Raw genomic sequence first — 26362 nt, forward strand, 5'->3', positions numbered from 1 at the left:
GGGTGGGGGGGGGGGCGGGGGGGGCGGCGGGAGTGGGGGGTGGGTTGGCTACTAAGCCTTCTGAAGGGGAAGGAGCTGGGTTTCTGCGGTCTGGCGTCGTCCCCCCCCCGCAAGCCCCGGCCAATAGGGCTTCAACAGCTGCCAGAGAACCGACAGGGTCATGAATCAGGTTCTGTGAGACTTTGCCTTAGGAATTCCTTCGCCAGTTTTTCTCTGGAGTCAAGAAAAACAAAACTATTTGTGGCTGGGTGGGGTCAGGAAGGAGGCCTCCTTCCGTGCAGGACTCAGCCAGGAAGTGCGCCCCCCAGTCTGAGGGAGGCGATCCCACGGGGGCGCCCCCAGTCTCGTCTAGAGCCTCCTCCCCGGCTTCTGAAGGCCCCGCTCACTTGTCCCCCAGGGACCACCCCCTGCGAGCCGAGCAGCCGAGGCCCCGACCGGCCTGCGCGGGGGGGAGGGGAGCGGAAGGGGTGGAGGGGCGGGGCCTCCGCGCCCGCGTCCCCGTCGCCCTGACGACCCGGACAAGATGGCGACGCTGCAGGGCGGGCTCCTGGGGCCGGACCCCGGGGCGCTGAGCCCCGCGCAGCAGGAGCAGCTGCGGGACTTCAAGGTGGGCGCATCCCGACCCCGCGTCCATCCAAGTGCAGCCGCCCGGGGCGAGGGCCGTAGGCCGGGGGGGGGCGGAGGGGCGGGGAGCCCGTGCCCAGGTGAGGGCCGGAAAGCCGTGGGGGGGGGCTAGGGGGAGGGGGGCTGGGAGGGGGCCCGGAGGAGGGCGAGGAGCGGGGAGCCCGTGCCCAGGTGAGGGCCGGAAGGCCGTGGGGGGGCTGGGGGGGCTGGGAGGGGGCCCGGATGAGGTCGAGGAGCGGGCCCGGGGGGGAGCCCGTGCCCAGGTGAGGGCCGGAAGGCCGTGGGGGGGCTGGGGGGGGCCCGGAGGAGGGCGAGGAGCGGGGAGCCCGTGCCCAGGTGAGGGCCGGAAGGCCGTGGGGGGGCTGGGGGGGGCTGGAAGGGAGCCCGGAGGAGGGCGAGGGGCGGGGAGCCGGTCCTCAGGTGAGGGCCGGAAGGCCGTGGGGGGGCTGGGGGGGGCTGGGAGGGGGCCCGGAGGAGGGCGAGGAGCGGGGAGCCCGTGCCCAGGTGAGGGCCGGAAGGCCGTGGGGGGGGCTAGGGGGAGGGGGGCTGGGAGGGGGCCCGGAGGAGGGCGAGGAGCGGGCCCGGGGGGAGCCCGTGCCCAGGTGAGGGCCGGAAGGCCGTGGGGGGGCTGGGGGGGGCCCGGAGGAGGGCAAGGAGCGGGCCCGGGGGGAGCCCGTGCCCCGGCGAGGACCCAGGCGGAGCCCTACGGCCCCTCGCGGTGCGGGAAGGTCCCAGGCACCTGGCGGGAACGGCCCGGGAGGACTGGCGGAGACGGTGACTCGGACACGGAGACGGCGCCCGGACGGCGCAGAGCAGACACCGGCAGTTAGCGGCGGGGCCCCGAGCCCGACGGCGCCCGACGGAGCTGGGCGGCCTGGGCGGCCTGGGGGGCCTGGGGCTGCGGGGCCGCGGCCGGGCGGGGCTGCGGGGCGGGTGAAGGCGTCAGACCTCCCGCTCCGGGGCGCGCCCGGGGCCCGCGGCCTTACCCCAGGGCTTGCCCGCGAAACCTGCCTCCTCCTTCGCCCTCTTACCCCCAGATTCAGACTCGGATTGCTAACGAAAAATACCTGAGGACCCACAAAGAAGTGGACCTGCTCATAAGCGGTTTCTTCAGGTAGGTGGGTGTTCCCAGTCGGCCTTGACCACCAGTGGAAGATGCTACGAAAACTTGCTGCGGAGATGAGCGCCTGCTGCCCTCAGGGTCAGAGGTGGCCGACCATAAGGTAACATAACAACTAAATAAACACACACACACACACACACACACACACACACATTTTGGGTAGACAAGTATTTTAAGATTGTTTTCTGAGATCTGTATCATCCAGGGCATTCTTGAGTTATCTCTAGAGGTTTCCTTCAGTTAATCTGTAAATTCTCAAAAATATTAATATTCAGTCATTTTCGCTGTTAGGGTAAATATATATCTTCTGACTTTTGGAAGAGGTAATTTGGCATTGAGAAACTCAACAGGCAGCCATTGGGTGTAGAACACTATTTCTGCATCAGAGGAGCTTAACAAGATCACTAGAACTTAAAAAAAAAAAAAAAAAAAAAATCAGAGTCTGGCCCTTCTGTCCCTGAGAGCTTTGTTGTGGAAAGGCGCCAATGGTTGGAAGCCATTCGCCTGTAAGTCTTGGGGAAAAGACTGTTTTCCACTATATCCTGGGGCATGTTTTTCTTTCCCCTACATTGCCCTTAAGTGTGTCATTTGTTTCAATGGAAAATTCTCCTGATGGGATGAAAGGCAAAGAACTGTAAAAAAAAAAAAAAAAAATCTAGCAGCAACAAGGATAAAAACAATAGAACTATTTCCAATACCGTTTGGCTATAGATAAGTAGGCAAGGTTTAAATGTTAATAATGGCTTCCAATTCCAGGCACTGTGCTCAATTTCATGAGCCCTTATCACACTGAACTGTAATTTCATTGTCCTCTTCTGCTTCTGTCCCTGGTCAGAACGCCAAGCCAGCGGAGCCATGTCTGTGTCTCTGGCACGTGCATAGCGTGCATAGTGCATAGCGTATGGCGTCTTGGTACTTGGGCTGATCTTCCCAGCAACGACAAAACACAGCTCATCTTCACTTCCGTTTTATAGGTGGAGAGGTGAAGTACCTTCCCCAGGATGCTGAACCAGGATCCAGACCCCTGGTATTTCCACTGTGTTGGGTTGAAAGCTCACAGAAGGGGAGCCAGAGGCAGGGCTCTTCTTTATCTTCTCAACAGTAGACCTGGAGCTGTGTCTTTTTTCCAGGCTCCTTTCTTTCCCGGATCTCACTGTCCTTGATCTCCTCGTCATTTCTCCAGAGGCTGCAGATTCTCACAGGGCAGATAGGGGATGGAGAAAGGGAAGACAGAAACTTCTCTGTGAAGGTTGGTTTTGTTTGGCTCAGGGCTAAGGCTTAGGCAAAAAGATGGTGTAGGGGTCTTCTGTCAGTGTCAGTCCTGGGGATCAGGCTATCATTTTTTGCACTTTTTCTTCTAAAGGGAAATAAAGGTTGACCTCATTCCTATCGCGGGGAGCTCCAAGTTAGGAATGATTCCAGCAGGGAGGTTGAGGATAGATATTAAAAGCCTGAATTAAATCACCATTTGCATTGTTCACAAACACAAGGAATGGGTAGTGATGGGGACAGTGGTGAATGAAGAGGGTAGTGTTTTTACTTACATGTCAGGGATGGCCCAGCTTCTCTGTCCAGGAAGTTTCCAGGAGGAACTGGGTGTCTGCTCCTGGCTGCCTCGAGAACAGCTTTCCTCCCTTCCTTATTATCCCCACTACCACCACCCCACCCACCCACCCCTCTGGCCAGGTAGGCCACCAGGCTCTCCCTTTGCTGTTCTTGAAGCTACCTACAGGAAATTCTCCTGCCCCTTTCAGGCTTTTTCTCTTTCTGAGGTGGAGGTGGGAGGGGGAGAAGAAGTGTTTAAAGTTTGAGGGTTTGCTTTTGTTGTTTTTGGGGTTCCTGTTACTTCTTCAGAAGAAACTGGGATGAATTAGAATCAGCCCCCATCATTTATACTGGATACTTCAGATGGTATTCCCCTTAGGAAAAGAGGAAAGGAGAATAGGGGACAGAATTCTGGGCGGCATACCTGCCCTTACCTCTTCTGCAGGTCCCTGCACTAGACTTACTCCAACCCATTGAGGAGCTCCAAGATGTTTTTGTTGGGAAGCGAGCCCCCTACTTGGATTTTCCAGATCCTATAGCGATTCACTTACAGCTCTTCAGGGTGTTCTTGTATACACAGTGTATGAAACTCTTAATACCTTGAATTTTGGACCTGAAAAATAGAAAGGGTAGGGATCTAACTTATTTTAGGCACCCAGGGATCTTGGGTTTTAGGCTGGAGATATGATCGCAAAGTATGAAATTGTAGAAAGACTTTATTAGTTATTTTTCTAGTAGCCAGGCAGATGAACCTTCCCTTAATTAATTAATTAATTAATTAATTAATTTTCCTTCCCCAAATTTAGAACTGATTATGTCATTCCTTAGCCAGAAAAATCTTCAGTGGCTCTACAACATTGCCCCCCCCCCACTTTTTTTTTTTTTTTTTTTAACATTCCGTTGAAATATAATGAAAAATGGCATATCCTAAACTGGGTGAACTTTTACAAGATGAGAATATACATGGTACGAGGGTCCAGATCAAGAAATAGAACCTGACTAGCATCACAGACTGTCTGTGGCCTCTTCCAGGCACTTCCCCCCGAAAGGTAGCCAGTATCCTGACTTCTCTTGTGGCACAGATTTGTTTTGCCTTTTTTGTACTTTATATAAGTGGAATTCTGCAGTATGTACTCTTTTTGCCTGGCTTCTGTTGCCCAACTGTGTCTTAGAGATCCTTCAATCTTGAAACTGCTGGGGATGTTCCACTGTGTGACTAGTGTGAGCTTTACCCATTCCCCTTGCCTTTTGAATTGATATACATGTCTCTCCTTGGCCTTCCAGGCTCTCCATAGTAGAGCCCCTTTGCTCCCTACTGCTCTCTGTGCTGGCCCCCCATTCCAGCCAGATGGAAGCTCTGATCACTCCATGGACCTCCCCACTGTCAGGGACACTGACACTTTAAGTGCTCCTCTGAACTCTGGGGATACAAAAGGTGGATATTCTGGTTCCTACCCTTGAGGAGTTCACCATCTATAGGACACAGGCTGTTTCCTTTGATTTCTTGATCTTTATTCTTGCCACTTCTCTGGGTCTGGGATGCCCTTATCCTGCCTGCCGAAACCCTGAGTGCACGGGGTACCAGCTGCTCTGTGAAGATTGCTGGGTCTGTGCTCTCAGAAACCATCCTCCTTGTCCGTAGCACAGTGTTAACACCCTCTTAGAGCACTGCCAGGAGGTTCCTTGGCCTTTTGGACATTTGGGAACTTACCCGTTCCTTTTTACTTGACTAATTTCTTTGAGGTGGTGCTGTATTTTATTTATTTATTTTTTAAATCAATCCCTCATATCTAGTATAGTCACACAGAATTTGTGCTCAATGATTATCAAGTGGAATTCAAGGAGAAGGAAGGCAAATTCTTAAGGCTTGGGAGGTAGGGGCTTTCAGGGCCAGGAAGCCTTCTTCCAGGCTGGTGGGCAGAGCGGCCATGGCCAATTGGAGGTGTTGTAGAGAACACTGGCCTTGGAATCATAAGACCTGGGCTCTCTGCCTTTTATTTACATGCTTTGTGAACTTGGGCAAATGATTAACCTTTTGAAAGTTTGATTTCTTCATATGTAAAATGGGGCACAGTCGTTGCTGTTTCACAGGGTTGTTGTAAAATGAGATAATATTTGTGAACATTCTTTATGAACAATAAAACTCCATGCGAGATAAGGCAGTTCCCCTCCCCAGTGGCACCAGCGCTGCAGGCCTTATCAGTGTTCTGGTCAAGGCAGGGAAACAAGCAGCCTAAGTCTGCCCTCTCAGCATTGCTGATGGCATTGCTCCCCCCACCTCGCCACCCCTTTGGGCACCCGTGGCTAAATGCAGTCACCAGCTGTGGGGTCGCATATGTGTCCGACCACACAGGAAGCCCTCGAGGACTAGGCAATGTGTCCTTCATCTTTACCTCCTGTCCCTAGCTTGGTCTCTGGTTCTGTGAAAATGTTTGTTGAATGAATGACATGCTTTGCCTGTCTGTGGCACAGCTGTCTTGTGAGGTGAGCTTGGTGCCATTTTTAATGTTTTGCCCTTTGCTTCAGAGCCTGACCTGAGGGAAAATAACGAATGCAAGGGTCTTGGTCAGGAGGTCCCCGGCTTACTGACTCCCAGAACGCTGTGTCTCAGGCCAATCTACTCCCTGAGGGTGGGGACCTGTGGCTGAGGCTGAGCGCAGCCTGCCTTCAGGCCTGCTTTACTCTTGCCCTTATTCCTTATGTCTTCCAGAGAAATGTTTCTGAAAAGACCAGACAACATCCAAGAATTTGCTGCAGGTGAGTGAGGCAGTGTGCGTTGTGGGTGTTTGAGAAACCAGCCTAAGGGATATTGTTGCAGATGTAGACTCGGACAAGCCCCAATTCTCCCTGCAGAGTCTGGGGTGCTTCTTCACTCCATGTCCCCTTAAGGAGCTTTTTTCAGAAGGCTACTTCCTCCATTGTCATTTCCTCAAAATGAGGACAGATGAAAAATGAGACAGAGCTTCCTTGTGGGGAGGGTTAAGAATTTTGAGATTCCCAAAGGAACACATTGGTGGCTCTTTACCTGGGCATCGTAAAGCAAGGTTCCCCAACCTGGCTATACCTGGGGAGCTGTTAAGGAATGCTGATGCCTGGGCCCAGCCCAAGAGGTTGGTGTTTCAGTAGCTCAGGTGGGGCCAGGCCCCACAATTGAAAAAGTCCCCAGGTGACTCTAAGGGGTTCTGCTGCCCCAGCTGCCTTAGGTCAGTGGTACTGAGAGGGAAGGGCTGAGCTGGCTGCTTCCTTGGGTCCTGTTGGCCCAGGGACGTAGTTCTGGCCTTGCACCATTTCTAACTGAATTTGATGTGTCTGCTGCCACAGCAGATGACGCCTCTGGTTCACATTATGCTGGGTGTATAAAAACTCTCCTCTGTCGTCATCATGTGAGAGCCTGGCTCTCCTCTGAGAGGATATTCTCAGAGAGGAGAGGGCGTGATATCTCAGAGATGAGCTGGCAAGCTGAGCTGAGATGAGAATAACATTTGGCATTTATTTGGGCCTCAGGATGGGCTGGGAGCAGAAAACCCAGAGATCCCTCGGCCCTCTGATGGCTCTTGTGCATCAGGAAGCTGAGGAACTGCAGGATAGTGAGGAAGGGACAGGAGCCATCCTGTGTAAGCCCCTCTTGGGAACGCTTGAGCTCACAGGCTCAGCACCACTCCAGGCGGGGACAGTGACCACGGGATCTGCTGTGACTTCTAGTGTGTTGGAAAGCAGGGCCGCCTCGAACAGCCCTGCGAGGCTGAGCCATCCTAGCTCTTGAGCAGAGTAAGTGATCTCCCTCCCTGCCTTTCCCCTTTGGGTTTAGATAATTTTTTCTTTTCGATTCTTATCCCAGACTATTTCACAGATCCAAGACTTCCCAACAAGATTCACATGCAGCTAATTAAGGAGAAGAAAGCAGCTTAATTAGCAGAATCATGATGCTCAGCTGCCGAGAGAGACCAGAAAGAATCCAGCCTTAGGGTGGGTGTTAACCTCACTTACAGACAGAGGCTTCTTTACTCTTGTCAAAATAAGCACTGGCTTCTCAGCCCAGGGTGTGAAAGAAACCAAAGGGAGAAGCTGCAGAGAAGTTTCATGCAAGTGTTTCGTTTTCTTGACACTATTTTGGGGAATTAGGGGCTGTGAAGAGCAGCCCGGGGTTTGTCTGGCATGTCCGTGGCAGGAAGAGACAGCTGTCTTCTGAGCCTAGTGAAACGTAGTCAGAGAGTGGAAGCGGAATCGTGTGGGAGTGAAGGGTGGCAGGGAAATGGGGGTGGGGCCTGCCAGCATCCAGACCCCGCTGTCAGACTGCAGAATATTGAGTGCTCCCCGCAGATGGCCTTTTCCTTCTTCCCTGGTGCTGGGAGCAGAGGGGGTTCCCGTTGCTTCTGGAAGGGGCGGGAACCATTTCCCTCGTTGTATCTCTTGGACTAGGGACTTTCCTGCTCCCCCTCATCTTCAAACCAGGCTCTACTGTGAGAGCCATCTCACATATCTCAGGATGATTTCTGAAAGGATTCTGCAGATTGGGAATTTTTCACGTGAGGTGGGCAAAAGCCACATTCCTGATTTCATAGCATCATTTGTATTTTGCAGGGTCTCCTGGAAGCAAGGGAGCCCTTTGTCATCATCAGTGTGTGGTTCCAAGCCTCCTTGGGCCGTGTCTGCTGTTGCAAAGGCTTTTAAAGATATTCATTAAAAACAGACCTTTCCACTCTTTCTGCTGTATTTCACTCCAAAGGAGGAAGCCATCCAGCACAGAGGGCTGTTGTGCTCCTCCTTTGACCTGAGAAGCCACAGGGCGGGTGGGCTGTCTGCGGCAGCCCATGGGCCTCCGCTAGGTCAGGGGCTGCTCCCACATGTGCCTCAACACTGTGTCCTCTCTGCCCCTCCAGGCCACTTGCTCCCAAAGCCAAGGCTGGACAAAAGAATGAGGGCGGGGATCCTGCGAGGACCACAGTTGATCAGGGTGGTACTGAAGCCCTGTCCACACTTTAGCATGGCTTGTTTGTTGTTTGTTTTTCCCATCTTCCCTCCTGGGTTACTGTATGGGGTGTACAGGTGGTGGTTTAACTCTTTTCTACCAGCGATAACAGCAGCTGGGCTGGAAAGACAGTAAAAAAATGAGATTGGACAAAGAAAACCCATTCAGGGCCATGCCACTTGTAAAATATGAATCTAACAGGTGACTCAGAGGTGGTGGACTTTGTTCTTGAGGATTTTTACCAACAAGCCACCCGTCCATTTGGTTTTCAGCTAACAGGCAGGGGAGTGGGCCAGTTGGCCTTTTGACATCCTTTTCAGGCCCAGAAGGCATCCATGTCTTCTGTGTTATGCCCCGTTTCTTTGGCCTCCACAATCCACTGTATGAAGGACCTCTCACCTATGTGTGTCGTCCACATCACCATGGCAACAGAGGCTTAGCCCAAAGCAGGGGCTGTGTTCTTTTTCTTTCCCTTGTCCCTGTCCGTCTCATTCCCAGCTACCAGCCCCTGCCATGGTGGAAGGGCAACAAAACCAGGTGGCAAGAGAACTATTAAATCTATGCATAATAAGCGATGTAGCAGGAACCGAAGAGTTATTTCAAGTGCTTTCAGAATTACACTTCAGTGGCTATGGCTCTGACAGTGAGGTATCCCTGTTTAGAAAATCCAGATGAAGCCTTCAGCAGAAAACACATGTACCAAGGACCTCTGATGAGATGTGTTAAATTAGACTCTTGAAGGCTTTCCTGGGAAGAGAGGTCTGCAACAAGGTGGGGGAAGAACAAAGTGTTTTTCAGATGCTTGAGTGCATGATATGATACTGCAAGAGTATAGTGACTCATTCTTGGGGGGTTCCTGGCAGAAATAAGAAATGCATTTCAAAACAAAACAACAACAACAACAACAACAAAAAGAAATGCATTTCAATTAGAACATATTTCCAAGCCAAGGAAAGAAGGCATTTGGCACACGGTCCAGAGAGCATCTGTTCTGTATGACATCGTGTGCCAGGTTCTGAGGGTAAGGTGGGGAGGTCATCCTGCCACGCGGTGCTGTATGGTCTGGGAGGAGATGTGGAACTTATCACCCCAAACTTTAACTGTCCAGATAGCTCACCTTTTAGACTGAAAGCGCCATCAGAACAGGGACAAAATCTAAAAATCGGACCTGTTCACTGTTGAATTCCTCACTGCTGGCCCGGTGTCCGGCGTAGAGGAAGTGCTCAGTGAGCATCTGAAGAGAATGAATGCTCATATAATTGAGTGAGCAATCATGTTCTATCAGCCCCTATAAAGATTATAAAGCAGGATGCCTGGGTGGCTCAGCAGTTGAACATTTGCCTTCGGCTTGGGTCGTGATCCTGGGGTCCTGGGATCGAGTCCCACGTCGGGCTCCCTGCAAGGAGTCTGCTTCTCCCATTGCCTGTATCTCTGCCTCTTTATGTGTCTCATGAATAAATAAATAAAATCTTAAACAAACGAACTATAAAGCTACACAGCTCTGATGGATGTAGATACATCTACAGGAGGGGTAAGAAAGAATACCCAGTCTACCTGCAGCAGGAAAGAGAGGGACCTCAGGGAAACTGGCATGTGATGGGTGGGAAAGTACTTGCCAGGCGATGTGAAGGGCAGTGTGGGGGGAGCCAGGGTACGGCAGGTGCTTCCATTTTGCTGAGCAGGGTGGTGGTTGCCGGCCCTGTTTGTCACCTGCCCATCCTCCTTACCCCTTTCTTCCTTGCTGACTGAACACCAGCTTTGTTGAGGGCAGCAGTGGGCTCAGCCCCAAGTGGTAGATGGTATTCTAAGCCAGCCACAGCACCACTTTCCCTGGTTTCCCAGCCTGCCTTGCAAGGGGCAGCCATGTGTAAAAGTGTGCTGCAGGTTTCTAGGAAAGCTTTTGCTTTCTTAACAAGAATAAGGGGAGGGGGGATGATAAAGTCGGTGTAGCCTTCCCTTTACCCACCTTTCTGTTGTGACCCTGAATGTGATGTCTAGAGTCGAGTGGCCATGGTAAGGCCATGAAGTGACCAGCAGGAGGAAGACAGCCCGTCCTCCAAAGTGGCAGAAAGGAAAGATCAGAACACTGAGGCCCTGGTGGCGTCTTTGAGTACTTGAACAACCCAGCAAATGCCTGCCTTCAGACTTGTTGACAAGTGGGAAAAATACATCTCTAATTTGTTTTGAAAGCATACCGGTGTTTAATCCCGACCCACCACTTACTAGATGTGTGGCCTTGGCCAAGCCACTTTTCTTGTGAGGTTTCTCATAGGTAAACCAAGACATGTAATTACCAGCTCTCAGGGCTGCTGGGTTAGGAACAAGGAGGGGCAGTGCCTGACACATGGGCAGTGTTCACAGGGGGCTCTGACTGGAGGTGGGCACGATGCAGGGAGAAGAGGCCAGACAGGAAGATGGGACCAATTGTGAGGAGCATCACACATGAGGCACAGGAGGTTGATTTTTATCATCTAGGCAATGGAGAGCCAGCACAAAATTTTAAGCCAAGAGGAGTTCCTGAAGAGATTTACATTCAGAAAATGCCAGAGTGTGGAAGACAAACTAGGGGAGACTTAAGCTAGAAGTGGAAAAACCCATGGTCCAAGCCATCACCAACCTCTCTCTGCATCTTGTCACTCACGTCTCAGCAGGCCTGTGCTGACTCCTGCCCGCCCCAGCTGAGAGCCAACTTCACTGCCTGGAACAAAAAACCCAGTTCATAGCTGCTTAATTTTTCTCACCTGATAGAATGTCTGGCTGTAGGCAAAATTCAAAGGTTCAGTGGTATCAGTAAGGACCCAGACCAGGCTTCCATTCCCTGCCCCCCTCCCGCCTCAGCTGGCTCTGGCCTGTGGCTCACCTCGCAAGGGGCTGCCTCTGTCCTCCAACAGGGAGAAGGAAGTGGCCATGCCCGCCCCGCCTGTACCTTTTTGTCAGGAAAGAAAGTTTCCCTGAAAGTCCTTTCCACCTGTGTTTCACAGGGCCAGATCAGGGTCCTGTGGTCCACCCAAGTGCTCCAGAGACTTCTGGAGAAGAAGGTGTCCAGAGGAGAGTGGGGGCTGCTGGTGGGTCAGCCCCAAAGCTGTGCCTGCAGCTTGCTGGTTCCTTCTCCACGTCTCAGAATGGTTGCTTTTAAGGGGTGCCTGGGTGGCTCAGCAGTTTAGCGCCTGCCTTCTGCTTAGGGTGTGATCCTGGAGTCCTGGGATCGAGTCCCACATCGGGCTCCCTGCAGGGAGCTGCTTCTCTTCTGCCTGTGTCTCTGCCTGTCTCTGTGTCTCTCGTGAATAAATAAAGGTTCAGAATAAATAAACAAAATCTTTAAAAAGGGGGTGCCTGGGTGGCTTGGTTTTTGTCTGCTCAGGTTGGGATCTCATGGGTCCTGGGATTCTCTGTGTTGGGCTCCATGCCTGCCAGGGAGTCTCCTGGAAGATTCTCTTCTGCCCCTCCCCTGACTTGTGCTCTTTCCCTCTCAAGTAAATAAATAAATAGAAAAATAAATAGAAAACAAACCCAAATCAGAGCCTGCCTGAAACCCTACCAGTGGTCTTCCAGGCACTTAAACCAGATGGCTCTCCGGGCTTTTCAAGACCCTCTCCATCCCTCAGACTTTTTCTGCCCCCTGCCTCCCACCTGCCCGTGTTCTAGACACACAGGTCTTTCCTCCCTTCTTCAGGTATACCAGGGGAATTTGGGAGTTAGGGCCTTTGAACTGTGCCTGGATTTTTCTTCACAGGTCTTCACAGGGCTGGGGTGCTCTGCTCTGAAAGGAAGCTTCTAAGGGAGCAGGCCATGCTTTTCTCACATGGCACAACTCACATGGTTGGTTTAGGACCTGCCTCTGCAGCTTCCTCCTTTTCCCTCATGGCCAAAGGATGAGCAGGAAGGACTGCAGCAGCGATACTTGTCTTTCTTTTCTGGAAAGCAAGTCTTCCCTGGTACAGCCCCTCCACCTCTGCCAAGTCCCCCTCAAATCTCATTGGCCAGACCTGTGTGCATCTCCCCCTTTAAGGGAGGCTGGGAAGTTGAGTCTCCAGCCAGCCAACAGTGCCCTAGAGAGCTGCTTGTCGCTTCCTCAGAGTCCTTTCCTAGGGATCTAATTGAAGTAGCCTCACCCACATATTTTTAATACTTAATTTAAAAAAATCTAATTAAAAAAAATCCACCCCCATCAGCCCTGGTCGTCTTCTTCACAACATCTGTCACTGTGATCTTGTCTGCTGTCTGTGGCCTGGAGAATGCGAGCTGTGGCGAGAGCTGGCCTGGTCAGCCGTGTTTGTCACCCGGGGCCACGCAGTGGGGCCTGGGACTCAGCTGCCCAGAGTGCATTTGCTGTGTGAAGGCTGACCTGCATGGGGGCAGGGCTTCAGGAGATGGAGTCTTGAATTTAGGAGGAGAGCTGGCAGGATTGTGGTTCCAATGGGCTAAGTCATTCTAGATTCTAGAATGACTTCTCAGTTTCCTTCACAGGCAAAGGGAGAGGTGTGGGGTTATATCCGTTAACACAGAGGGAAGTGGATGGGGAGATGGATTTAGACTGAAAGGTGTCTTCTGGGTTTGTAATTAGGTTTTTTTTTTAAATTTTTATTTATTTATGATAGGCACACAGTGAGAGAGAGAGAGAGGCAGAGACACAGGCAGAGGGAGAAGCAGGCTCCATGCACTGGGAGCCTGACGTGGGATTCGATCCTGGATCTCTAAGATCGCGCCCTGGGCCAAAGGCAGGCACTAAACCGCTGCGCCACCCAGGGATCCCTAGTTTTAGGTCAAATTAGGATGAATCACTGTGCTGGGGTCAATAGGAGTTGGATTGAGTGGACTTCTAGTGGTTGTGAGATGGGGATGTGGGTGTGGATGCACATGGCTTTCTGGGAGGATGGTCATTAGAGGAAGGGCACAGGTTAGAAGGGGAAGCTGGGTCAAGGATGGGCTTCTGTAAAGGGAGGTGCTGGAGCATACAGGGGCCTGGTGTCTTTCATCTTTTGAGATCTGTATTTTTAATTTTTTAAAAAAGATTTTATTTATTCATGAGACACACAGAAAGAGGCAGAGACATAGAGGGAGAAGCAGGCTCCATGCAGGGAGCCTGATGTGAGGCTCCATCCCAGGACCCCGGGATCATCCCCCAAGCCAAAGGCAGATGCTCAACTGCTGAGGCACCCAAGCATTCCATGAGATCTGTTTTACCCTCAGGCTAAAAACAGTAGGAGCTTCTTGGAAATGTTGCACAGGGCAGCCCCGGTGGCTCAGCGGTTTAGCGCCGCCTGCAGCCCAGGGTGTGATCCTGGAGACCCGGGATTGAGTCCCACGTTGGGCTCCCTGCATGGAGCCTGCTTCTCCCTCTGCCTGTGTCTGCCTCTCTCTCTCTCCTCTCTGTGTATTCTCATGAATAAATAAATAAAATCTTAAAAAAAAAAAAAAAAAAGAAATGTTGCACAGATCAGACCTGATATCAGAGGTAATGGGGACCAACAGGCAGGCCTAACTGCCACCGTGTGACCTGCAGTGACCTGTGTCAGCTGGGGCAGTGGCTCTCCCAGGCCTGCAGTGAGAATGCCCCGGTCTCGTAGCACAGGTGGAAGGAAGGGGGAGGAGCAGCATTCGTGCGAGGCGCGCTTCTTCTAACCAGACGGGCCTCTACTGCCCTCTGCTGGCCATGGCTGCAAAGCTGGAGGCCGCCTGAGGGACAGCATCAGCAGGAGAGAAAAAGGGCTTAGGAAGAATGAAAGTAGTCACCAACTCACAGATTCTCCTAGAAGGAAGTTTCTTCAGAAGTTACAGCATCCAGGGCCTTGTCTCTAGCAGTCCTGCCCTATGAGCAGCCTAGATGTTTCCTTTTTTCAAAAAAAGATTTTCTTTGAGAGACAGGAGGAGTGAAAGCAAGAGAGCACGTGGAAGGCAGAGGGCAGGAGGCAGAGGGAGAGGGAGAAGCAGACCCCCCACTGAGCAGGGGGTGGCTCAGTGGGTTAGGCATCTGCCTTCCTGCGCAGGTCACGATCTCAGGGTCCTGGGATCAAGCCCCACATCAGGCTCCCTGCTCAGCAAGGAGCCTGCTTCTTCTTCTCCCCACTGCTTGTGCTCTCTCTCGGTTTCTTGGTCTCTTTCTCTCATAAATAAATAAATAAATAAATAAATAAATAAATAAATAAATAAATAAATAAATAAAATCTTTTTTAAAAATGAGGGGGAAAAACCTTGCAAAGTTGATTATTCATTCATCCATTCATTTAGTCACTTACTTGCCTACTCATTTATTCAACAAATATTATGGTACATTATGTATTGAGGATGCAGTTTTGGGAATAGGATATTCTTTCCTCAGGGAACTCATGATCTAGTGACTAAAGACAGATACATAGATAATTATAATACAGCTTCAAAGGTGAAGAGAAACACACAAGGCATGATGGGTGTGCAAGACAATGCCTCCCAAAGTGGATGCAGAATGTTAACAGATGGATCAGGACCAGGACAGGGCCTAAGTTCTGCCTAATACCATGTTTCTCATTGTCAACTCTGAGGGGTGATTTTCATTTTCTACAAGGAAAGTTCTTCCTGAAGTCTTCCTTCACTTTTATCTCTCTGATACAGTTGTTAGGGCCTTGCTTTTCACATCTATAGAAAGAGGGATGTACTGCTAGATGTTAAGGTTGAATATCATTGACATGACTGAACTCTATGAATGCTAACATTGATGTGTTAAAACATCTCCCGGGAGCAAGGTGGCATGTGCCTATGGCCATCCTTGGGAAAATTCAGCTTTAGGCCCCCGGAACCAAATGTGCCTTACAAACAATTGCCTCTGCCTAAATGCTTGTTAAAAAACAACAGATTCTTAGTGTTCCTAAACCATTCCTGTTCTCTTGGGTGGCTGAGTTTCTTCATCTTTAAAGGGGATAAGATGTCCCTTGTGGATTTTGTTGTGAGGGCTGATACTGCACACCTGGGCATCCATACTTGTGTCCGGCCCATGGCAGGCCTTCATAGATAGCAGCTACTATTTCAGTGAAGGGCAAAACCCAGTGCATTATTTTCCTAGAGCCGGGGCAGCCCCTGAGGAGAGGTCACAGGTGTGGGCACCCTGGCAAGAAGAGGGAATAAACTAAAATTAAACGCAAGTTGACATGTTGGAGTTTAGGACTATTTCATGTAGACAAAAAACTTAGAACTTTCTCAAGAAAGCTTCTTCAGGCCTCCGGACTTTTCTGGGGCCAGCAGCCACCTGACCAGTGGCCAGGGGCTGCAGGCTCAGCTAACTACCATGGGCTCTGTGTCAAGCCAGCAGTTTGCAGGTGGCTGTGCCAAGGCGCTGGAGGACGCTGCCCGGGGAAGCAGAGGAGCCGCGGCTGCTGCATGGTGCTGGCATCTGTAAGTGGTTCAACTTGCACAAGGGGTTCAGGTTCCTGTCCATGATCACCCACGCCAGGATCGCGCTTGACTCCCCAGTGGATATCTTTGTGCACCAGAGCAAGCTGCACATGGAGGGCTTCCGGAGCCTGAAGGAGGGTGAGGCAGTGGAGTTCACCTTTAAGAAGTCTGCTAAAGGCTTAGAATCTATCAGGGTCACCGGGCCTGGTGGGGTATTTTGTATTGGGAGCAAGAGGTGGCCCAAAGGGAAGAACATGCAGAAGCGCAGATCAAAGGGAGACAGGTGCTACAGGGGCCCAGACCACCATGCCGAGGAATGCAAGCTGCCCTCAGCCCAAGAAGTGCCACTTGTGCCAGAGCATCAGCCATATGGTGGCCTCATGTCCACTGAAGGTCCAGGAGGCCCCCAGCTCACAGGGAAAGCCAGCATACTTTTGGGAGGAAGAAGAAGAGATCCATAGCCCTGCCCTACTCCCAGAGGCCCAGAATTGAGCTATAGTGAGTGAGGGTAATTCATTTGTGATCAGGAAGTTTGGAGGAGCAGGCATCAATCGGCAGAGTGGAGAAAGTGGGGACAAAGTGGGTAGGGGGCAGCTGGCTCTGCCGTACATCTCAGGCCAGGGTCCCACAGCATCACTCCCTCTTCCCTCTTGGCAGGGTTGGGGGGAAGGGGTGAGGCAAATGAACTACAACCGTGCTCTATCCAAATGCTTGTGGAGAGTTCTGGAGAAAATCCCTCCCAGTGTGCTTTACCTGAGTCTCCACCCTCAGATTTCCAGCTTTTGAAAGTGGCCTGGATAGGGAAGTTGTTTTCCTTTCAAAGAAGGACATGTAATAATAATTTTCCCATGCCAGAGTGTGGAGATGAAGCATGAGACCAGATTGATGGGCCCAACCCACAAACCACTATATTCTGTGGGGAGGGAACCTCTAAGGGGTAAGGCAGGGTTTTTCCACATCTTGTCCCATAACCCACTCTTGGGATAGGGTGCTGAGGACTGGGTTGTGACAGTAGCCACAGGGATTGTTGGGGGAATAGCTACAGACCTTCTGCTCCTAAGCTTAATCCCACCCCATTCTGGGCCGATAGGGTTTTATTTATTTGCTCCCTTGGACAACCTTCCCTTGGGCCCCACTTTCTCCAGGATGCCAACTGCACTAGCTGTGTGCGAATGACGTATCTTGTGCATTTTAACTTTTCTTTTCATAATATAAATATTCTGGTTTTTGTATTTTTGTGTATTTTATTTATTTATTCATTCAGAGAGAACGAAGAGAGAGGCAGAGACACAGGCAGAGGGAGAAGTAGGCTCCCCGCAGGAAGCCCGATGCGGGACTCGATCCTGGGTCTCCAGGATCACACCCCGGGCTGCAGGCGGTGCTAAACTGCTGCACCACCGGGGCTGCCCTATTTTTGTGTATTTTCATCTTAAGGCCCTCGTTCCTGCACTGTGTTCTCAGGTACATAAACAATCTCAGGGATAAGTCAGCAGCAGCTCCAGGTCTGCACAGGAGGAATACTTTTTTGTTTTATCACCAGGAAGAACAACTATTTGGAGTGCATAGCCTATTGAACTGCCTCATTTTTGCCAATTAGAGCTGGCTTTTCTGCCATAGTGTTCTCTTGAAACCTCTCTTACCTTCAGTGTTCCACGGGAGATGAGGTTTTGTTTGTTTGTTTTTAAATATTTTATTTAAAAAAAGATTTTATTTTATTTATTCATGACAGATATAGAGATGGGGGCAGAGACACAGGCAGAGGGAGAAGCAGGCTCCACGCAGGAGCCTGATGTGGGACTCGATCCTGGGTCTCCAGGATCATGCCTTGGGCTGAAGGCAGTGCCAAAATGCTGGGCTATCAGGACTGCCCGGGAGATGAGGTTTTAACTCAGTTGCCCCATGACTTAATCTCCTTCTAGTGGAATATTGGAAATTGGTCTGAACAGGAAAAACTGGTACAGGAAGTAACATTAGGAGAGGCCGCACCAGCTGAAAGGTGTGGAGGGGAAGCCAGGATTAGTCAAGAGGTGTCTATACGTGTAATAAAGGATTCCTGTTCCAGACTTCTAATCCCAGGGTACAGGACTCACTTTACATACCAGATACATCCTTCACTGGATTGGGCTAGGCCTACCATGCACAACAGAGAGTGTGCATGTGTGTGCGTGCGTGCATGTGCGCGTGCATATTTTAAAGATGAGTTGGTAAGGATAGGTTTAAGAATAGTAACTCTGGAACCCATCTTGAGCTGCCCAGGGATGGAGTGTATGAAGCTAACTTTCTTTTTTTTTTTTTTTTTTATGTTTTTTTTTTTAATTTTTATTTATTTATGACAGTCACACAGAGAGAGAGAGAGAGAGAGAGGCAGAGACACAGGCAGAGGGAGAAGCAGGCTCCATGCACTGGGAGCCCGACGTGGGATTCGATCCCGGGTCTCCAGGATCACGCCCTGGGCCAAAGACAGGCGCTAAACCACTGCGCCACCCAGGGATCCCTGAAGCTAACTTTCTTAACCTTTATAAATTCCGGGCTTTTCTTGTTGACTTCTAGAGAGACCATAAGCCATGGCTTCTTTGCAGTGTCCAGAACCAGTGTCCTGCCCTGCTGCAGCAGTGATTAGTGTCATGGTAGCTAAAGGATAAAAGAAGGTTTTACTTAATATGCTATGAGATCACCACAAACCTACCTCACTGTGTTGAAATGGGGCAGATGTAATAGAACATATTGAGTGATGTGTGTCTGATCCTGGGTTCTTGTCTTCCCTGCTTGCTGCCCCCTCTAGTGATTGTATTTGGGTTTTGTAGGTTTTCATGAATAGCTGATTGGGTGATTGCTAGGTGGCCTGGTTTGTATAAATATAATGTGTTGATCTTCTCCATGTTCTTTTGGGGTTTTATTGTTTACAAACTTCTTTTTGTATTGAGAAAAAGAGCCAAAGCATCTTTGACAAAAGGTTCTGCACCAGGAAAAGAAACTGGAACATAGCTTGGTGACCCCTCTTGAAGTGTGGCAGCCTTGGACTATTATTTTGTGTTCCCTTCCTGTATTTCCTTTTTTGGGCCAGATCTTCTGTCCTAAAAACTTGACTCCTACCCTATCCCCCACTCCCAAGAAAAGGCCCCACACATACACATTTCACATTCTCCCTTGTTCCCAATCTCCTGTGTCAAGTCCATTCCTTGATGTGATTCATACTAATACACTTGTATTTGGATGGAACAAACCTACTTTAATCTCTCCAGGCTGAGGGTAGAGAAGCAACAAGGGGGGCCGAATGTAGAAAGTAGGGTTGGGAGACCAAGAAAGGAAGATGAATGTATATCCAAGTCACTCAGGAACTCTTATGCAGGTGCAAGAAACTTCTGTCAAAGTGGCCACAAGATTGTTTAATAGGAGATGGACGAATGTAACTCCATGTTTACTGCTAGAAACCAAAGCTTTGTGTGAAATCTTGAATTTATTGGGGTGGGGGTGGGGGTGGTAGGAAAGCTATACCTATCTGTTCTTAACCTGATCCCTTCCCCTCATTTCTGAACTGCAGGAGACTGAGCCCTCTTGGGCTTTAGTGACTCCATCTCTGGGGAGTGTTTATTTGATGGTTGGTGTTGCTGTGCCAGGTACTTCCTTTCCCACTTGCTATTGTCTTGTAATGCACATGCTGACCCTTTTCCCTTCTCTTTTTACCTTGGGAAAATACAATGAATAAAAACATTGGTACTGAAAAAAAAAAAAAAAAAAAGAAAGCTTCTTCAGAGCCCTATACAGTGCTTCAGTAGTCATACTTCTGACACCATCTCTCACAGCCCCCAGGTGGACTGGAATCAGGTCCTGCAGAAGCAGGACTTCACATAGTACCTGATTCTTTTCTCATCAGGGTGGAGAAGTGAGAGCACAGATCCCTCAAAGAGTTACAGGGATGAGAAAGATTCTGGGGGCTGGGAGAACAGAATGCCAGCAGTTGTCTGGTAGCTGGAGGGTAGCTTTGATGTCCAATTAGCAAGTACCTGAAAACAAAATCTGATGGAGAGGCTAAATCCATTACTGGATTGGAGAGGCAGTCAGGGTCTGGGTTTGACCAACGGAGTGCCAGAGGTCACTTGTGGAACATGGCTTTCTGGGTAACGAGGTAGATGGCACTCCACAAGGCTATTATTGCTCGATCTGTACAATAAAAAAGAAACCAAGAATGGATGATAGGGAGGCTGAGGACAGCTACCTTGATAAAAAGTTACAATTCCTTTCTGTTTCTACACCCTGAACCAGTCAGCTTTATTTTTTTTTAAAGATTTTATTTATTTATTCGAGAGAGAGAGAGAGAGAGAGAGAGAGAGAGGCGAGACATAGGCAGAGGGAGGAGAAGCAGGCTCCATGCAGGGAGCCTGATGTGGGACTCAGTCCCAGGACTCCAGGATCATGCCCTGAGCTGAAGGCAGACACTTAACCTCTGAGCCACCCAGACATCCCAACTAGTCAGCATTAAAAAAGAATTCTTTATTGAGGTATAATTTACTTACATTAAAACACCAACTTAAAATGTACACTTTAGGGGCACCTGGGTGACTCAGTTCATTAAGTATCTTCAGCTCAGATCCTAGGCCCAGTGATGTACCAGAGCCAATTTGTACCATCTAGTGAGATCCAGTTGTTAGCTAGCACCCTCTTCCATACTCAGTGTCTAGTGATGTTGCACTGGATATGTGACATTGTCAGTGGAAAGGATATTATACAAGAAACTGGCAAATGTGGGGCACGGGTGGCTCAGTCGGTTAAGTGTCCAACCTTGCTTTCGAATCAGGTCATGATGTCAGGGTTGTGAGATTGAACCCCACATCAGGCTCCGTACTGAGAATGGAGCCTGCTTACGACTTTCTCTCCCTCTCCCTCTACCCCTCTTCTTGTGCTGGAATGCATTCTCTCTCTCTCTCTCTCTCTCTCTCCCTCCCTCCCTCTAAAAAAAGAAATTGGCAAATGCTACAAACCAGGACTTCCTTCTCACTGAAAGCTGATTGTTAAACATTTACTAGCCTATCATTGCTCTTGCCCCTTTGCAGTCCACTCCCCATCCAAAGCTCTGGCTCTTAGCCACTGCTAATGCTTTATCACAAGAGTTTCACATAAATGGAATCACACAGCATGTAGTTCTTTGTGTCCAACTTCTTTCATGAGCACTTTTTAGATTTATCAGTGTGGTGTGTATCATTAGTTCCTTTATCTTGCTGAGTAGTATTCCATTATTTATGTAACACTGATGGCCATTTGATTTGTTTCCATTTGGGGTCATAAAGTTCCTATGAACATCGATACATCATTAGTAACTTCATTTCTCTTTGGTAAGTGCCTGGGAACAGGATGGCTGTGTTAAATGGTAAGGGTATTTCTTTGTAAGGAATTGCCGAACTCTTTCCCAAAGTGGCTACCCCATCCTGCATTCCTACCAGCAACATCTGACCATTTTTTCTGCATCCTCACCAGCATTCAGTATTGTCACAATTTTTAATTTTAGCCATTTTGATAGGTGTATAGTAATATCTCATTGTGGTTTTAATTTGCATCCTCTCATGACTAATTGTGTTGAACATCTTTTCATGTGCTTATTTTCTCTCTTTATATCTTTTTTGGTAAAATTTTTTTTTTACCCACTTTCTGATCAGATTGTAGTTTTTTTTCTTGAGTTTGAGAGTTCTTTTTACACTCAAGATACTGCTCCTTTATTAAACCACTGAGCCACCAGGGCTGCCCATTTTTCAAAATTCTTTAAGCTATTCTAGTTTCTTTGCCTTCCACATAAATTTTAGGATACTGTTTGCAAATATTGTTTCCCAGTAGCTTTTCTTTTCACACTCTTCACATGGGCTTATTAGGAGCCTAATATTTAAATTTTAATGAGGTCCAAATTCTTGATTTTCCCTCTTATGGATCATTTAGCATCCAATTCAAGAACTCTTTGGGGTGCCTGGCTGGCTGTAAATTTGAGCCCCGTGTTGGATGTAGAGATTACTTAACAATAAAAATCTTTAGGGGCACCTGGGTGCCTCAATTAAGCATCTGGTTCAGGTCATGATCTCAGAGTCCTGGGATTGAGCCCCACATTGGGCTCCCTGCTCAGTGGGGAGTCTGCTTCTCCCTTTCCCTCTGTACCGTATGTGCACATGCTCTCTCTCTCTCAAATAGATAAACAGAATCTTAAAAAACAAAACAAAACAAAACAAAACTAAGACGCTTGTTTAAAAAAATCTTTAAGGGATGCCTGGCTGGCTCAGCCGTTGAGCACCTGCCTTCGGCCCAGTGCATGATCCTGGGGTCCTGGGATCGAGTCTCACATTGGGCTCCCCGCAGGGAGCCTGCTTCTCCCTCTGCCTATGTCTCTGCCTCTCTCTCTCTCTGTGTCTCTCATGAATAAATAAATAAAATCTTTAGCAAAAAAAAAAAACAAAAACAAAAACAAAAAAAACTCTTTGTTTCTTCATAGATCTTGAAAATGTTCTATTTTTATAAAACAGTTTTATAGTTTTAGTTTATTTTTAGGTCCTTGGCCATTCTGAGTTAATTTTTGTTGTAGGTTAAGTCTCATTTTGTGCCTATGGCTATCCAATTACTCTAGCATTTGTTGAAAAGGCTATCTTTCCTCCACTGAATAGCTTTGGTAACTTTGTCCAAAAAACCAAGTTTGGGCATATTTGTGAGCCTGTTCCTGGGATCTATATTCTGTTCCATTGATCTATGTGTCTATCATTCCACCTATAGAGTATACACAGCATTGATTATTGTAGCTATATAATAAATATAAAAATTGTGTAGACTAATTTCTCACACTTTTTTCTTTTTCAAAAAAATTCTTTTTTAAGATTTTTATTTATTTATGAGAGACAGAGAGGCAGAGACATAGGCAGAGGGAGGAGAAGCAGGCTCTATGCAGGGAGCCCGACGTGGGACTCGATCCTGGGTCTCCAAGATCAGGCCTTGGGCTGAAGGTGGCACTAAACCACTGAGCCACCAGGGCTGCCCATTTTTCAAAATTCTTTAAGCTATTCTAGTTTCTTTGCCTTCCACATAAATTTTAGGAAAATCTTGTAAATGTTTACCAAAAATTTTGGGATTTTGATAGTAATTACATTAAACCTGCATATCAATTTGGGGAAGAAGATTCAAGTTCTCTCACAAAGCTGTGTTCACCAAGACATTTTGGTACTGGCACAAAAACAGACACATAGATCAATAGAACAGAATAGAGAACCCAGAAATGGACTCACAACTCTATGGCCAACTAATCTTTGACAAAGCGGGAAAGAATATCCAATGGATAAAAGACAGTGTCTTCAATAAATGGTGTTGGGAAAATTGGACAGCCACAAGCAGAAGAATGAAACTGGACCATTTCCTTATACCATACAAAAAAAAAAATAGACTAAAAATGGATAAAAAAAACCTAAATGTGAGATAGGAATCCATCAAAATCCTAGAGAAGAACACAGGCAGCAATCTCTGTGGCCTTGGCTGCAGCAACTTCTTGCTAGACAGGTCTTCAAACACAAGAGAAACAAAGGCAAAAATGAACTATTGGGACCTCATCAAGAGAAAAAGCTTTTGCACAGCAAAGGAAACAGTAAAAAAAACCCCAAAAGACAACCGATAGAATGGGAGAAGATATCTGCAAATGTCTTATCAGATACCGGGCTGGTATCTAAAATCTCTAAAGAATTTACCAAACTCAAAAAAAAAAAAAAAAAAAAAAAAGAACTTACCAAACTCAACACCCAAAGAACAAAGAATCCAATCAAGAAATGAGCAGAAGACATAGACATTTCTCCAAAGACAAATGACCAACAGACACGTGAAAAAATGCTCCACATCACTTGCCATCAGGGAAATACAAATCAAAACCACAATGAGATACCACCTCACACCAGTAAGAATGGCTAAAATTAACAAGTCAGGAAACAACAAATGTTGGTGAGGATGCGGAGAAAGGGGAATCCTCAGACAGTGTTGGTGGGAATGCAAGCTGATGCAGCCACTCTGGAAAACAGTATGGAGGTTCCTCAAAAAGTTGAAAATAGAGCTACCCTACAACCCAGGAATTGCACTACTGGGTATTTACCCCAAAGATACAGATGTAGTGATACAATGGGGCACCTGCACCCCAATGTTTATAGCAGCCATGTCCACAATAGACAAACTGTGGAAAGAGCACACATGTCTGTCAACAGATGAATGGATAAAGAAGATGTGGTATATATACAATGGAATATTACCCATCAGGAAATGGAATCTTGCCATTTGCAACGACGTGGATGGAACCAGAGGGTATTATGCTAAGCAAAGTAAGTCAGAGGAAGACCATTATTCTATGATTTCACTTGTGAAATTTAAGAAACAAAATAGAGGATCATAGGGGAAGAGGAAAAAATAAAACGACAAAATCAGAGAGGGAGGCAAACCATAAGAAACTTCATTTTTAAAAAGATTTTATTGGGGTGCCTGGGTAGCTCAGGGGTTGAGCATCTGCCTTCAGCTCAGCTCGTGATCCCAGGATTCAGGGATCGAGTCCCACATTGGGCTCCCTGCATGGAGTCTGCTTCTCCCTCTGTCTGTGTCTCTGCCTCTCTCTCTGTATGTCTCTCATGAATAAATAAATAAAATCTTAAAAAAATAATAAAAATATTTTATTTATTTATTTGACACAGAGAGAGTGAGAGCACAAGCAGGAGGAGTGGTAGGTAGAGGGAGAGGGAGAAGCAGGCTCCCTGCTAAGGGAGGAGCCCAATGTGGCCCATTCTAGGACCTTGGGGTCATGACCTGAGCCAAACGCAGATGTTTAACGGACTGAGCCACGCAGGTGCCCCCATAAGAGACTCTTAATCACAGGAAACAAAGTGAAGGTCGCTGGAGGGGAGGTAGGTGGGGGGAATGGTGTAACTGGGTGATGGGCATGAAGGAGGGCACTTGATGTAATTAATGAGCACTAGGTGTTATATAAGACTGATGAGGCACCTGGATGGCTCAGCGGTTGAGCGTCTGCCTTCAGCTCAGGGCGTGATCCCGGGTCCGGGGATAGAGTTCCGCATCGGGCTCCTGCATGGAGCCTGCTTCTCCCTCTGCCTGTGTGTCTGCCTCTCTCTCTGTGTCTCTCATGAATAAATAAAATCTTAAAAAAAAAAAAGACTGATAAATCACTGGCCTCTACCTCTGAAACCAGTAATACATTATATGTTAATTGAATTTAAATTTAAAAAATAATACAAATTTGAGGACATATTTTTACTATGTTGAGTCTTTTGATCCATGAACACTGTCTCTCATTTATATAGATCTTTGATTTTTTCATCAATGTGTGATTTTCAGCACATAAATCTGTATTTTACTAGATTTATACCTTTATACCTTTAAAATTTTTGAGAAATTTTAAAGAGTATTGTATTTTTAATTTTGGTGTCCACATGGGATTTATGTGCTTATGTGTGCGTGCGTGCATGCATGTATGCATGAGTGCACGTGAATGTGTATGAACTTATTTTTAGTTTCTTTTTGTAGATTCCCTGAGATTTTCTACGTAATCATGTCATCAGTAAATGCGAACAATTTTCTTTTCTCATCTGTATGCTTTTTACTTCCCTTTCTTGCCTTATTGCAAGAAATAGTCTAGAACTGCTAGCATTATGTTGAAGGGGGGGTCTGCCTTCAGCTCAGGTCATGAACTCTGGGATCCTGGGATTGAGCCCCACTTTGGGCTTCCTGTTCAATGCAGAGTCTGCTTCTCCCTCTTCCTCTGTCCCTCCCTTGTTCATGCTTGTTCTCTGTTCTCTCTCAAATAAAATCTTAAAAAACAAACAAACATGGATGGGCATAGGCTTGTCAAATGATTCTTCTCCATCAATTGATATCATGTGATTTTCTTCTTTGGAGTGTTAATATGGTAGATTACATGGATTGATTCTTGAATATTGAACCAGATTTGCATCCCTGGAATAAACCCCACCTGAGTATGGTATATAAAGCTTACCATAATTTGATCAAATCTATTTGCTGAAACTTTGTTAAGATTTTTACATTTATATTCATGTGAGATACTGGACTGTACTTTTTTTTTTATACTGTTGGGGGTTTGTTTTCATGGTAATACCAGTTTCATAAAAAGAATTGGGAAGTATCCCCTCCTATTTTGTGGAAGAAATTATATAGGGGGACACCTGGGTGGCTCAGCGGTTGTCTGTCCTTGGCTCAGGTCGTGATCCTGGAGTCTCAGGATTGAGTCCCACATTGGGCTCCCTCTGGGAGCCTGCTTCTCTCTCTGCCTGTGTCTCTGCCTCTCTCTCTCTGTCTCTCATGAATAAATAAAATCTTTAAAAAAAAGTATACAGAATTAGTTACTTCTTTAAATTTTTGGTAGAATTGTTCAGAGAAACCATATAGGCCTGAGTTTTTTAGGGGAGGCGAAGGGGGGAGCTTTAGTATATGTGCTGCTGAAGCGAGCACAAGGGGGGAGCTTTAAATTATGAATTAATTCTCCTTAATTGTTATAGGGCTATTCAAATGATCTATTTCACATTGGGTCATTATGGTAGTTTGTATTTTTCAAGGGTTTTTGTCTGAGTTGTCAAATTCATACATATAGAGTTCATACCAACTTTCTGGTATCTGTAAAGTCTCTAGTGATATGCTGTGTTTCATCTCTGATATTTGTAGTTTGTGTCTTAGTCTTGCTAGTGGTTTGTCAATTCTAATGGTTTTTCAAAAAA

General features: G+C 47.8%; 1 protein-coding gene and 1 pseudogene across 5 annotated transcripts in view; both read left to right on the plus strand.

Annotated features, from left to right (window-relative positions):
- The first annotated feature begins 223 nt into the window (after positions 1-223).
- RIIAD1 (regulatory subunit of type II PKA R-subunit domain containing 1) overlaps positions 224-26362 on the plus strand; it is a 37595-nt gene continuing 11456 nt past the window's right edge. Inside the window, exons 1-5 of one of the 5 annotated variants that reach the window (XM_049095332.1) lie at positions 224-607; positions 1662-1738; positions 2878-2996; positions 6003-6049; positions 7131-7221. In XM_049095332.1, coding sequence (XP_048951289.1) covers positions 524-607; positions 1662-1738; positions 2878-2996; positions 6003-6016 — 294 coding nt within the window. In that variant the 5' untranslated portion in view covers positions 224-523 and the 3' untranslated portion in view covers positions 6017-6049; positions 7131-7221. Of the gene's footprint in view, positions 608-1661; positions 1739-2877; positions 2997-6002; positions 6050-7130; positions 7259-7873; positions 7995-26362 lie in introns of those variants that run through there. The other 4 variants (XM_025452977.3, XM_025452978.3, XM_049095334.1 and 1 more) reach the window with 4 other exon arrangements.
- On the plus strand, positions 14382-23363 carry LOC125752719 (protein lin-28 homolog A-like; annotated as a pseudogene).

Source organism: Canis lupus, chromosome 17 (genome assembly GCF_003254725.2).
Source record: "Canis lupus dingo isolate Sandy chromosome 17, ASM325472v2, whole genome shotgun sequence".
Taxonomy (NCBI): Eukaryota; Metazoa; Chordata; class Mammalia; order Carnivora; family Canidae; genus Canis; species Canis lupus.